Below are 15,028 nucleotides of genomic sequence, written 5' to 3'. Positions count from 1 at the left end.
CAGTAGAAGCTTGAGAGACCAAGGAGTTGATCCTTTGCCTCCAGGTCATAATATGAGCAGTCTAAAGAGGTCTGTGAGTTTGATCAAGTCACTAATCTATCTCTGAACCTGCTTAACCCATCTGTAACTTAAGGTAACATCAACACTCACCCTTCAGGCTGCTTATAAGAAATAAGTGAAATATTATTTGTAAGTCCATTAGCACAGAGTAGGCACTCAACAAAGGCAGTCGCATCTAGTGGGCCCTTCATTACCTTCCCCTAGCAGAGGAGCACTGCCAGCCATTGTAACTGAGACTGGTTGAGTTTCATGTGCTATGATAAACCTTTATCTTTGGCACAGAGCATCTTTGTACTTTTTTAATGGACTGTGTAAATGTAGTAAAGTGTCTTATGATTTTGCTATGTCTGAAAAGGCAGCAGAGATCTCTCAGAGTATAAACTACATGGGAGAGTGTGCTGTGCTTAGTCACTCAGTTGTGTCCACTCTTGGCAACGTCATGGACTGTAGCCCACCAGGCTCCTCTGTCCATGGGGATTCTCCAGGCAAGAACACTGGAGTGGGTTGCCATGCCCTCCTCCAGGGGATCTTTGCAAGCAGAGGTTCAAACCCGGGTCTTCCACATTGCAGGTGGATTCTTTACTGTCTGAGCCACCAGGGATTTAAAATGTACTATAGGGACTTCCCTTGTGGTCCAGTGGTTAAGAATCCATCTTCCAATGCAGGGGACATGGTCGGGGAGCTAAGACCCCACATGCCTCAGGGCAGCAGTGCCTGGGAGCCACAACTAAGACCTCATGCAGCCAAAAACAAGTAAATATTTAAAAAATGTACTACACAACAGAAAAGGTGATGAATTTGTGATGATTAAATGGAACTGGAGTTTAGAGTGGTGAAATTTTTAAGCAATAAGAAGTTTTTTTAATGAACTCTTAATAACACTAGAAAGAAGTCAGTGGAGGGGAAAAATGATTATATTCTAAAGTAAAAATAGATGTAACTATAATACCTAGCACAGAGGTAAGAGAGAAAAGTATGGTATTTACATAGGAAGAAATGTATCATATTAGCTGTGCAAATATGATTCAGTTCAATTCTGCTGTTATAAATAGTTTCAACTAATGAGATTAGGAATTGAAATAAATGTTGAGAAATGGATGCATTTAAATTATAGCTTTCTGGAGAGTATCTTGCCCTGACATTATGAAAGCATGATTCTTGAAGTATTTTTTGACATGGTAGTTTTGGGTAAAATAAAGGAAGAGACTCCAGAGGGGAAAAATAGATTTTATACCAGCATTTATGGTTCTGTGGGCTTCTCTGGTGGCTCAGATGATCAAGAATCTGCCTGCAATGCAGGAGACCCGGGTTCAGTCCCTGGGTAGGGAAGATATCCTGGAGAAGGGAATGGCAACCCATTCAACTGTTCTTGCCTGGAGAATTCTTTGGACAGAGGAGCCTGGCAGGCTAGAGTCCATGGGGTCATAAAGAGCCTCTGACACGAGCGAGTGACTAACATGGTTCTATATGTATAATATAAGCATTTATATGTTGTTTATATATGGCATATATAAATAAGTACATAGAGATTTACATAGATAAACACACAAATGGAACCAATTACATGCCCCTGTTGAGAACTGGCAAACATTAGCAAAATGGAATATGATAAAGTTATTAAAAATGATAATAAGCCCACACACTCACTATTTGGAAACAGCTGCATGAACTAAAAAGCAAAAACTGTCTGGTCCCTGTTTCAAAGATAGAGGGAAGCACAAGGGTGCCAGCTGCTGCCTCAGGGCTCAGATAAGCTGAGGCGGGAGAAGAGAGAACCCCGAGAAAATACTGACTAAATGAGGCAGTTTCAGGTGAGCAGCGCTGTGAAGGTCGCACGCTGTGGAACAGAGCGGGGTGTAGGGCACAGGGGCGATGATTCTGGGGAGGGTGGTGGGAGGGGCAGGTTTCTGTGAAGGAGCCAGCCAGACGGGGGTGCGGGCGGGGAAGGAGCCCTTCCAGGACGGGACAGCACTTTGAAGCCTGGTAGTCTGGAGTGATTTGGCTTGTGTACACCAAGAACAGGCCGTCATGGCCAATCCTAGGGAATAATCCTATGTTTGCCTGGATTAACTCTGGACTGGCCTTGATAGCCAGGGTTTATATTTTTTTTTTAGAAGATATATACCTTTATTATTTTATTTATCATGCCCCTTGGCATGTGGCATATTAGTTCCCTGACCGGGGATCGAACCTGTGTGCCCCCCTGCCAGCGCAGAGCTTAACCACTGGACTACCAGGGAAATCCCCAGGCTTTACATTTTTATGATTTAAACATTTTTATTGTTTAGATGTGAAATTTTGGTGGAAATACAGAAATATGGGAACCAGGTGTATGCTTTAAAGAAGAATGAGAAAGCAAATATCCGCAGACTCACCACTAGGTTATGAGCTAAAATAACCTTTGAATCCCCTCGTAGCCGTCTGTTGCATCCTCTGCCGTTGTCCCAGGTGGTGAAGATCATGTGACTTTTGAGAGAATGATTCACTTACCGTTCTTAGTTGTTCTGTAATTTTGTGACCCGTGTATGCAACGTACACATAGGGTTTAGTGGAGCTTGCTTTGAACTTCATGTGAAACAGCCATACTGTGGATTCTTTCGGGACTTCCTTCCTCCTCTCCACATTGTGAGGTTAATCTGTGTTGATGCGTGGATGTATGTTATAGAAAGTACACATCTGTAAGTGCACGTGTACTGAAGTTTATCTTAGGAATTTACCTGGAAGGACAGTTGTAGGTTCTAGGTTCTTACCGAACTTATTAGATAATGCCAGAATACTTGAAAGGTGATTGTATCAATTTTTGGGCTTCCCAGGTGGCTCAGTGATAAAGAATCTGCCTGCCAAGCACGAGATGCGTGTTCTGTCCCTGGGTCAGGAAGATCCCCTGGAGAAGGAAGTGGCAACCCACTCCAGTATCCTTGCCTGGGAAATCCCATGGACAGAGGAGCCTGGCGGGCTGCAGTCCTTGGGGTCACAAAGAGTCGGATAGGACTTAGCGACTAAATCACCACCACCACATACCCATTCTTACCCTTGCTGGCAGTAAGTGAAAATTTGTGTTGCTCCACACACACCAACTCTTGAGGTTGCCAGACTTACTGATTTTTGCCAGTCCGATGAGTGTACTGAGGTGTGTTGAGGTTTTCTTTTCACTTTTATAATCACTAATGAGTTTGAGCACCTTTTCATGTGGTTTTGGGCCATTTGGATTTCCTTCATTTTGTTTTGCAAAAGCCTATTCAAATGTTTTGCCCAATTTTTTATGGGACTTTCTGCCTTACCTCAGTGATTCATAGCTGCTGTTTGTACCTTTGGGGTATGTGCTTTTTCTTTACTCTTTAATGTCTTTAAAATTTTAATACAGTCAAATTTCATTAACCTTTCTGTATTAGTCTATTTATTACTTAGTAACAAATCACCCCGTGTCTAGTGGCCTAAGCAACAGTCTTTATTTCAGTTTGGACTCTGCCCATTGGGCAGTATGATCTCATCTGGGCTACCTCCTTTAAGGCGGGAAGCTCTGCTTCTATGGGTGGGATGTCTGACCAATGGGGCAATAAGTGGGGGGCTTGGGCCACACATCTTTTACCATTCAGGAGGCTAGCTGGGGCTTGATCACATGGCAGTCAGAGGCTTTCAATGGCGTGGAGCAGGGATGCGCGAAGTTCTGAAGCTGGAGGTTCCGAATTAGCAGTGTCCCTTTCATCACGTTCTGTTGGCCACAAGACCAGCCCAGATTCTGGGGGTGGGATAAAACTCTACCTATTGCCAAAGGAGCTGAAGAGTCCCATTAAAGAGAAGCCTCCTACAAAGGAGGGGTGGAGAAGGAGACCATGCTTGCACCCATCATGTTTTACATGATGGTTGTACTTTTGTTCTGTACTCCAAGGGTAAGAAATTACCATCCTGTGTCACCTTCTAAAATGTTTCTGGTTTAGCTTTGGAAGAATGAGGTTTCCAAATCTGTGACAGTGGAGGTTGTTGATAATGAGGGAAGCTATGCATATCAGGGCAGGGGTTCTAGGGAAAACCTTTCCACCTTCTCCACAATTTGTTGTGAACCTGAAACTACCCTAAAATAGAAACTGTTAAGAAAACATTAAGAGGCCTTCCCTGGTGGTCCGGTGGTTAAGAATCCACCTGCCAATGCAGGGGATGCAGGTTCCATCCCTGGTCTGAGAAGATTCCGCATGCCACATGCCACGGGGCAGCTAAGCCCGTGAGCCACAGCTAGAGAAAGGCCACATGCCACAGTGAAGACTCAGCGCTGCCAGAAAGAAAATAAACAGCCAGACTGTGAGAGCGGCTGGGAGAACTGGGGAGGGTTCGTAGGAAGTTTAAGAAGTGAGAAGCAGCAGCTTGTCAAGGAGGGCATTGGGGAACCATTGTGCTTAACGAGTGGAGGTAAAGAGTTGGTTAAAAAGTTTTTTTTCCCAGTGTAAAAATAAGAAATTTTTTCTTTCACTCCTTGCTTGTTAGCTGTAATACAGTGACTAAAAAAGAGAAGCTTTTCGCTGCTACCATCTTACACCGTCTTATTAAAAACAGCCCTCAGTGTTCACGTCCAGTGCTTCGATTTCTTGTCCGTATTTATTTTTTGTGTAAGCGCTCTGGTCAACAGTTATGGACTGGTGTTTTGCTTTTTCACCTTTTCTGTTTGCTTGACAGGAAGTGTTACTTTAACCCAGTCTGTCAGTATTCATTGTAGTGAGCCAGGAGCCGTACGTCGGGGAGCAGCAGCTTCTAAATCTTTGAAAGCAATCAAACCTTTGCTGCTGTACTGGCTGTGTGACTTAGTGCTAACATCTCCATGGTAAAATGGGGATAACCTTGATTCTCTCTTTAGAGCATTGAGAGAGGTTTAAAGAAATATGTATCCTGTAGTATCGTGTGTGGCCTGTAACATAACTGTTGAAAGTGAATGAAAGTGAAGTTGCTCGGTCGTGTCTGACTCTTTGCGACCCCATGGACTGTAGCCCTCCAGGCTCCTCTGTCCATGGGATTCTCCAGGCAAGAATACTGGAGTGGGTTGCCATTGCCTTCTCCAGGGGATCTTCCCCACCCAGGGATTGAACCCAGGTCTCCCGCATTGCAGGCAGACTCTTGAACCTCTGAGCCAAACTGTTAGCCTGTTACAGAAGAAGAATTTTCCACTATTTTCTATGAATCACCAGTTTAGAAAGAAAAAATAGATGAAGCCCTATAGATCTTTTGGAGAATGAATTCTTTCTGCCATTTAAGCTTGGCCTTTGGCTTACCTGGCTGCTGCTGTTTGCTTTGAAAGCTCTTTGAATCCTCTGGGTTTCTCCAGCCAGAGCTGGAGCATCAGTTCAGGGCATCTGGTGGGCTGACTGGGCTTTGAGATGTCTGTGTTTGAAATCTTGGCGTCTAGTTGGATGTCACCTAGCCTCGGGAGGTGCTCTCAGGTGCAGTGTGCCCCTAATGACGGCTGGAACTTGACTTAGCCCACGTTCTGACCTGAGTGAGTAGAGAACGGGAGACTGCTTTTGGGAGCAATATAAATATTTCTCCAGCAACTGCTCCATCCTAGAATGTAGCAGACAAACTCCCTGGGCGTGCCCAGGTGGGATGCCGGGCCCCTTGGCTGAGGTGCTGGGTTGTGTCTCGTCACAGCTCATGTGGAGGGCAGCTCCACAGCTCTGCCATCTGAGGAGGAATCAGTTCATGCTAAACTTTGACTGGAAGCAAGGACGCCCGTGGTCACTCCATCTTTCTTTCCAGCTCTCTCGGCAGCCCAGCGGAAGTTTGCGCACTCCCTAAGAGACTTCAAATTTGAGTTTATCGGTGATGCAGAGACGGACGACGAACGCTGCATAGGTACGTAAAGACGAGGTTTTCGTTGGCTTTCCTTTGCTTTGGCCACGAAATAATGATGCCTTTCTCCTTACAGATGCTTCCTTGCGTGAATTTTCTAATTTTTTGAAGAATCTGGAAGAGCAGAGGGAGATCATGGTGAGTGGTGGGGTGTTCATGAACACATCCGTCTTTAGATGGGGGGAAATCTGGGTGTACAAGCTGGCTCTGGTGGAGGTTTTGGTGCATTTATCTGTGGATGAGTAGAACCTGGTAATGGAAAGAAGCCTGGGTGAGGTTTGGGGAGCCTGGATTTCTAGTACCCCAGTGGCGCCACTCATGGGGAGATCTTGGACAAATTTCTGAACCTCTTGACCAACGCTCTGTGTCTTCATCTGTAAAAAGGTGCTTTGAACTGTATCAACACTTCCTAGATTTTTGTTAGCCCTGGAGCAGTTGCATTGAAATCAAGTCTCATGAAGAATCATCTTAACATATCATGAAGACAAAAGCAGGAAACTTATGGAAGGACTTATCTGGTGGTTTGGTGGTTAAGAATCCATCTGCTAATGCAGGGCACGTGGCTTTGATCCCTGGTCTGGGAACTAAGATCCCACGTGTCTCGGGGCATCTAAGCCTTTGAGCTGCAACTGCTGAGCCCACGCCACAACTCCTGAGCTTGCGTACCCTAGACTGTGCATGCTGCAACAAGAGAAACCACTGCAGTGAGAAACCCACACGCTGCAACTAGAGAGTGGCCCCTCCTCACCCCAGTTAGAGAAGGCTCATGTGCAGCAACAAACAGCCAGTGCAGTCAAAATGTTCTTTTCTTAAAAAAACCAACAAAAACAACAAGAACTTATGGAGGTGCAGAGGGATAGCAGGGCAGTGTTGGAACTTGCCTCATTCGGTGGGTTTCTAGGCTGTGTGCAGAGGAAGAGAACTTGAGCCTGCGAGACTTTAAAGTCCCACTTTGCCTTGAAATACACTGTCCCAACAGGAGTAGTAATAGCTCCCCTCCGTGGAGTGCTCGCCACGTGCCCAGTGCTGTGCTGAGTGCATTGTGTGCGTGATCTTACTTCACGTGAGTTCTGAGGGCGTTGAATAGTATTTACCAACATTTCTCAAACACTTGCATTTGTCTCCTGACATTCATTCACTCAACAGAGATTTACAGCAGAATCCCCACTGGATTGTGATACACTGTACTGTCACCAGTTTTTTCAGGCCTTAAAAAAAAGACAGGCTATTTTTTCTGTGTTCTCGAGAATGAGTACTTCCTAGAATTATGTTAAAGGGTAAGTGTATAAGCTGGAGGAGGAAGTGGCAACCCACTCCAGTATTCTTGCCTGGAGAATCCCATGGACAGAGGAGCCTGGCAGGCTACAGTCCTGGGGGTTGCAAAGAGTCAGATGTGACTGAGCGACTGGGCATGCACACGGCAGTGTATGAGTGAGTTCAGCTGTGGTGGTAATGCTCCTGAACATGACAGCTAAGAGAATTGACCTTTACCCTGTGCCTGGTACTGGTCTAGGCTGTGTACCTGTTACTCAGTCCTTTAATTCTCATATCAGCCTTGTGATATAGACCCTGTGATTGCCCCCTGATTCACAGATGAGGAAACAGGTGCCGTGCCTTGCCCAGGATCACGTGGTGCCTGAGGGCCGGAGTCAGGTCAGGGTAGAACCAGACACTCTGAACTGCCTGCCAGCTTCCTAGATGTTGCTGTCACAAGGCCAATTGCTGGTCGGGATTTTTAGCTGGTAGGATTGTAGTAGGAGAAGGAGGAGCAAAGTGCTGATTGTTTTTACCCCCAGTTGCACAACCAAATGTTGTTTATTTTTAAAACCTATTTTTATTAAAATTTTTTATTGGTGTATAGTTAATTTACAATATGGTATTAATTTCAAGTGTACATCAAAGTCAATCAGTTATACATACACAAATATATCTACTCTTTTTAAGATTCTTCTCCCATATAGGCCATTACAGAGTATTGAGTAGAGTTTTTGGTGCTTGCTATACGGGAGGTCCTTGTTAATCTATTTTATATACAGTAGAAAGCACTAATTTTTTACTTAAAATAACAACACCCATGGCCTCTAAAGGCTTTAATGTAATTCCCACTGCACCCTGAATTCTGAGATGATTTGTGTCTGTTGGAAATACTGAAGCGGGCACAAGAAGGTACTGTGTTTGCACTGGGTTCTTTTCTGGCACAAACTGACATATTCAGCTATTATTAATATGCCCCTGTAGTCACTGATTTTTCAGTTCTTTAGAACAGTCTAAATGTCAGAGTGCATAAAAGTAGTGCCATGAAATCACCCTGTTAGGGCATGAAGTGGGTGTGGGCGTGGGCGTGTGGGTGGGGAAAGCGCATGTTCTTAGTTAACGTTAATAGTATCAGTTTTCTGTTCTCAACCCGCTTTGACCTTTAGTCCTATTTTCCTGGGATCCTGAGCATTCTGCATACGTGTTTGTTCTGCTTTTATGCTTCAGGTACTGTTGAGAGTTTGAGCACACAGAGGCAAACCAAGCCAAGTCCCTGCCCTCAGGGAGGTTACATTTTGGAAAGGAGAGGTGATAGACAAACTTATTGTCAAGTAGCAATAAGTGCTACAAGATAAAATTGAGGGGATTCCCCGGCAGTCCAGTGTTTAGGACTCTGTGCTCACTGCTGAGGGCCTGGGTTCAATTCCTGGTCTGGGAACTAAGAGCCCACAAGCCACCTGATGAGGCAAAAAAAAAAAAAGAAAAGAAAAACAAAATTGAGAAGGGCAAGGAGCCAGGGAGCAGGTCGGGGCACCGTTACCTCTAGAGTGGCGTGGGAGGGAAGTCTTTGCGGTGGAGAACTGTGACAGCATCTTGGTACCCGGGGGAGGAGAACTTTAGGCAGAACCGCGCTGGAGTTTACCTCTGCAGAAACACAGGGTGATATTCTGTAGCTGGTGCTCTGTATTCGTGCAGTTTGCCTTTGCAGATCAAAAATATTTGAAAAAAGATTCCGGCAAGTTCCAAAAAGTAAAACTTGGATTTTCTACATGCTGAAACTCTTTGTCTACTGTATACATTGTAGTCACAGCTATTTACATAGCATTTTCATTAGGCCTTATTGTGCTTTTCAGATACTGTGTTTGTATTGCATGTTGGTGGTGACCTTAAGTTAAGCAAGTCTTTAGGCCCCATCTTCCCAATGACATTTGCTCCCTTTTTGACTCGGTCACATTTTGATAGTTCTTGTTAAAGTTCAAACTTTTTCATTGTTAACACATTTGTTGTGGCTGTCTGTGATCAGTGATCTTTGATGGCACTACGGCAAAGAGATCACGACTCACTGAAGGCTCAGATGATGGTTAGCATTTTATAGCAGTAAGATATTTCTAAATTAAGGTATGTACATTGCTTTTTAAAGATACGATGCTATTGCACACTCAGTGAACTGGTGGCTTAGATGGTAAAGAATCTGCCTACAATGTGGATGACCTAGGTTTGATCCCTGGGTTGGGAAGATTCCTGGAGAAGGAAATGGCAACCTGCCCAAGTATTCTTGCCTGGAGAATCCCCTGGATGGAGGAGCCTGGTGGGCTACAGTCCATGGGGTCACAAAGAGTCGTACACGACTGAGCAACTAACACTTTCACTTCATATTAAAAACATAGCTGTGTATACTGGGAAATCACAAAATATGTGTGACTTGCTTTATTGCAACATTTGCTTTTTTACAGTTATCTGGAATTGACCCTGCAATTCCAGTCTGCTAAAATTGAACCTCTAAGGTCTGTCGGTTTGTATTATGTATTGCAAGTCATCTAGAGATGATTTCAAGTATATAGGAGGATATGTATAGGTTATATGCAAGTATTATGCCATATTTATGTAGGGGACTTCAGCATCCTTGGATTTTGGTGTCCATGGCCATCCTTGAACAGTCCCCACTGGATTCTGAGGGACAACTGTACCTCTGGTTTCTGTGCCTTGAGATGAATTGGCAGGATTGTGGTCTTAGCTCCAGGCTGTCTGATAGAAAGTGTGGTTCTCAGAGCTGTTGGGAAGCTGACCTGTTGATTGAATCTTCAGCGGTGCCGGGGGTTGATTGGGCCTCTGTCTCAGGCAGGATGAGGGTGACAGGGCTGGGTTTCCAGTGCAGGGTAGAAGTAAGAACGGGATGGTGACTGTATAAGGCCATGAACCTCAGAAAGGAATGGGACAGCATGTCACAACCCCTGTGTGGGGATGGCAGCTCCCAGACGGCAGGAAATGAACCAGAGCCAGGAAGAAGTGGAGGGTGGCTGCCACAGACCACGGAGTGCAGCAGGCACCTAATGCTTCCTTAAAGTTAGTATCTAAACTGTTTAGTCTGGAAAATTGTGAGCATGTGCAGATGGAGAACTAGAATTAAACTACCCATCCTCAGTGGTCACCTTCAGTGGGCACTGCCACACGGCCAGGCCTGTTTCTCCTGAACTCCTCACCACCCCACCCCCAGTATTTTGACAGAGAGTCCAGTATTATATTGTTTTATCATAACTCTCAAAGATAATACTCTTTTGAACCACAATATCCTTGGTCAAAGATGGGCTTGATAAAGGACAGAAATGGTATGGATCTGACAGAAATGGTATGGACCAGAAGATAAGAAGCAGTGGCAGGAATACACAGAAGAACTGTACAAAAAAGATCTTCACGACCCAGATAATCACGATGGTGTGATCACGCACCTAGAGCCAGACATCCTGGAATGTGAAGTCAAGTGGGCCTTAGGAAGCATCACTATGAACAAAGCTAGTAGAGGTGATGGCATTCCAGTTGAGCTATTTCAAATCCTGAAAGATGACGCTGTGAAAGTGCTGCACTCAATATGCCAGCAAATTTGGAAAACTCAGCAGTGGCCACAGGACTGGAAGAGGTCAGTTTTCATTCCAATCCTAAAGAAAGGCAATGCCAAAGAATGCTCAAACTACCGCACAATTGTACTCATCTCACACGCTAGTAAAATGATGCTCAGAATTCTCCAAGCCAGGCTTCAGCAATATGTGAACCGTGAACTTCCAGATGTTCAAACTGGTTTTAGAAAAGGCAGAGGTACCAGAGATCAAATTGCCAACATCTGCTGGATCATCGAAAAAGCAAGAGTTCCAGAAAAACATCTATTTCTGCTTTATTGACTATGCCAAAGCCTTTGACTGTGTGGATCACAATAAATTGGAAAAATCTGAAAGAGATGGGGATACCAGACCACCTGACCTATCTCTTGAGAAACCTGTATGTAGGTCAGGAAGCAACAGTTAGAACTGGACATGGAACAACAGACTGCTTCCAAATAGGAAAAGGAGTACGTCAAGGCTGTATATTGTCATCCTGCTTATTTAACTTCTGTGCAGAGTACATCATGAGAAAAGCTGGGCTGGAAGAAGCACAAGCTGGAATCAAGATTGCCGGAAGAAATATCAATAACCTCAGATATGCAGATGACACCACCCTTATGGCAGAAAGTGAAGAAGAACTAAAGAGCCTCTTGATGAAAGTGAAAGAAGAGAGTGAAAAAGTTGGCTTAAAGCTCAACATTCAGAAAACGAAGATCATGGCATCCATCCCATCACTTCATGGCAAATAGATGGGAAAATAGTGGGAATAGTGGCTGACTTTTTTTTTTTTTTGGGCTCCAGAATCACTGCAGATGGTGATTGCAGCCATGAAATTAAAAGACACTTGCTCTTTGGAAGGAAAGTTATGACCAACCTAGACAGCATATTAAAAAGCAGAGACATTACTTTGCCAACAGAGGTCCATGTAGTCTAGGCTATGGTTTTCCCAGTTGTCATGTATGGATGTGAGAGTTGAACTATAAAGAAAGCTGAGTGCCGAAGAATTGATGCTTTTGAACTGTGGTGTTGGAGAAGACTCTTGAGAGTCCCTTGGACAGCAAGGAAATCCAACCAGTCCATCCTAAAGGAGATTAGTCCTGGATGTTCATTGGAAGAATTGATGTTGAAGCTGAAACTCCAATACTTTGGCTACCTGATGCGAAGAACTGACTCATTTGAAAAGACCCTGGTGCTGGAAAAGATTGAGGACAGGAGGAGAAGGGGACGACAGAGGATGAGATGGTTGGATTGCATCACCGACTCAATGGACATGGGTTTAGGTGGACTCCGGGAGTTGGTGGTGGACAGGGAGGCCTGGTGTGCTGCAGTTCATGGGGTCGCAAAGAGTCGGACACGAATGAGCTACTGAACTGAACTGAATCTTTATCACACCTAAAAATAAACAGTAGTTCCTTGAGATTACAAAGAATTAGGCCATATTCATTTTTCCCCCTGATACTCATTTACATTTTGTCTCTCCTATTACCTCCTTCCCATAACAGTTGGATTTGTTGGAATCTGGATCCAAAGACACTGCATTTGATTGATAAGTTTCTAAGTGCCATTTAATATATAGATTTTTCTTCCTCTCTTTCCCTCTTGACTGGAATTCCTGATATTGTTCCATTTGTTAATAGCACTACCACCTGAGTTATCAGTGAGTTATAATAATTAAATGAATGAATGTTAAAATCAATGGCACTTAACCCATGTTGGCGTTATTTGGTGTTTCTGTCTAATCTTTATAGATAGTGGTTACTTGTTTTTTTAACCATGAAAATTGCATGGCATCATTATGGCTACTTTCGTTATATAACCTTTGATCGCTTAGTCAACAAAAAAACTTTGATGCTTTACCAGACTCCAGCCTGAAACTTTTGAGTAAGAAAAGATAGCTCCCTCAACAAGTGTCCAATGTGGTCTTGAGTAAGTGTTAAAAAGTGAATTAAAATATATCATAGTAAGTGCTAAACAGAAATACAGGGTGTTGTTGCCTGGAGAAGCGAGGAGTGGAGACTGTGCTTGCTGGGAAGGGCATTATGAAAGAAGTGGTATTTGAACTGGAGTTTGTGGGGATAGAGACTTGGGGGTGAGGCTCTTTGTATAGTTTAACAAAGTCATACCCGCAAACACAATGACAAGGAAATTCAGGAGCTAAAATGGATGCCAGTACTTTCTGAGAACTTTGGAAAACTCTTGTTTTTCTTAAAATTGTTACAAAACAGCAGCATGTTAAAAGTCATATATTAAAAAAAAGAGCATGGAAAATGACTGCTGTGAAATAGAGGTAGACATACTCTGAAATTGGTTCCAAGAGTTTAACAAAGTCCTCATGTCACTTAATCTTTAAAAGTGATTAGTCAGCAGATATGTAGAAAAGACGCTCAACGTCACTAATTATTAGAGAAATACAAATCAAAACTTACAGTGAGGCATCATCTCATACTGAGCAGAATGGTCATCACCACCATATCTACAAATCAGTGTTGGAGAGGGTGTGGAGAAAAAGGAGCCATCCTGCATGGTTGGTGAGAATGTAAAATGATATAGCCACTATGGAGAGCAATATGATGGTTCCTCAAACAAATAAAAATAGAGTTCCGATAAGATCCAGAGATCCTACTGCTGAGCATCTATCTGGACACAACTATGATTCAGAAAGGTATATGAACCCCTGTGTTCACACAGCACTGTTTGCAATAGACAAGACATGGAAGCAACCTAAATGTCCATTGATGAATGAATGGATAAAGAAGATGTGGTGTGTACACATACACACACCCATACACTGGAATATAACTCAGCCATAAAGAAGAACAAAATAATGCCATTTGTGGCAACATGGATGGAAGTAGACGGTATCATGCTAAACGAAGTAAGTCAGAAAGAGACAAATATCGTATGATTATCACTTATGTGTGGAATCTAAAACAGGACACAGATGAACCTGTCTATGAAGCAGAAACAGACTCATGGACACCAGGCTTGTGGTTGCTGAGGGGAGTCGGGGGGAAGGATAGACTGGGAGTTTGGCATTAGCAGATGCAAACTCTTACATACAGACTGCATAAACAACAAGATCCTACTCTAGCACAGGAACTATATTCAATATCCTGAGATAAACCATAGTGGAGAAGAATATAAAAAAGAATATGTATGTATAACTGAATTACTTTTCTGTTCAACAGAAATTAACAGTGTAAACCAATTGTACTTCAATTTTTTAAAAAGTGATGAATATTTCCTGGTGTCCTAAATTAAATGATGGTGTAGCATAGTATGTAGATATTTACAATTAAGTCATTAATATAATCTGTATTTTAGAAGGCAAAGACTGGTGGCACATATTTTTTAAAAAGCTTTCCATCTCCTAAATAAATGTTAAAATATGTTTTGGGGCTTTAAGGGATAAAGACATGAGACTGGATGCTCAGCAATCGGGAATACATGCTTCTCTGTTTTGAGGCGCCAGGTATGTATGATCACATGCCTCATGTATGCCTCAGTGGGCTGGATACATGTATGTAGTTCGGCAAGCACTCTGTGTCAAGTGCCATCAAGACAAAGGCGTAGTTCTGAGCCTTGAGTGGTTAGTGCTGCACTGGGGAGATTGTCCAAAGTGTGCATTGTGGAAGGTTACTGGGGAATTCGGGGAAGGCGCTTTAGAGACATTGTTTCTGGTCTGAGTTGATATATTGGAGTTAGCCTGGGATGGAAAGATGGAAATGAAGCCTGTTTCTTTTCTGCTTTTTTTTTTTTTTTTAAACACTTACTTATTTGGCTGCAGTGGGTCTCAGTTGTGGCATACGGGATCTTTAGTTGCTGCACGTGGGATCTAGTTCCCTGACCAAGGATTGAGCCCGGGCGCCCTGCATTGGGAGCGCAGAGTATTAGCCGTTGGACCACCAGGGAAATCCTCAGTTTCTTCCTTAAGGGAAAATGGATTGAATGTGGGGAAGAGGGAAGCTGTGTTTGCATATCCTCCCCCCACCAATGGTGTCCAGCGCTGTAGCCGTTAAAATGAAGTGTTAGAAAGTGGAGAGAATGCCAGTCTAGGAAGTCAGTGGTTCCCTCCACACGTGAAAGTCAAATTTCTATGAACGGATGTGCCATGTCCTTGAAAAGGTCAATATTGCCCTTTTTCAGGACAGTGTTTCCAAGTGAGTAGTTTTTTCCTGATCATGTTGCCAACTGTTGAGGTGGAGAGCCAAGTCTACGGGATGCCTGTGTCACTTCCGTGCATGTCCCCCGAGAAAAGTCCTGTGTGGTGTTCCCCTGCCAGAATT

The 15,028-nt window shown here is 43.7% G+C and overlaps 1 protein-coding gene across 10 annotated transcripts in view; it reads left to right on the top strand.

Moving 5' to 3' along the window:
- The window catches only part of ARHGAP10 (Rho GTPase activating protein 10), a 384,335-nt gene that overhangs the window by 90,028 nt on the left and 279,279 nt on the right, over window positions 1-15,028 (top strand). For all 10 annotated transcript variants that reach the window (XM_059875959.1, XM_024977157.2, XM_024977154.2 and 7 more), the window contains 2 exon segments: window positions 5,803-5,898; window positions 5,972-6,033. In XM_059875959.1, coding sequence (XP_059731942.1) covers window positions 5,803-5,898; window positions 5,972-6,033 — 158 coding nt within the window.

Source organism: Bos taurus, chromosome 17 (assembly GCF_002263795.3).
Source record: "Bos taurus isolate L1 Dominette 01449 registration number 42190680 breed Hereford chromosome 17, ARS-UCD2.0, whole genome shotgun sequence".
In the NCBI taxonomy this organism is placed as follows: Eukaryota; Metazoa; Chordata; class Mammalia; order Artiodactyla; family Bovidae; genus Bos; species Bos taurus.
The sequence above is the reverse complement of the archived record's forward strand: the minus strand, read 5'-3'. Positions and strand labels throughout refer to the sequence as shown.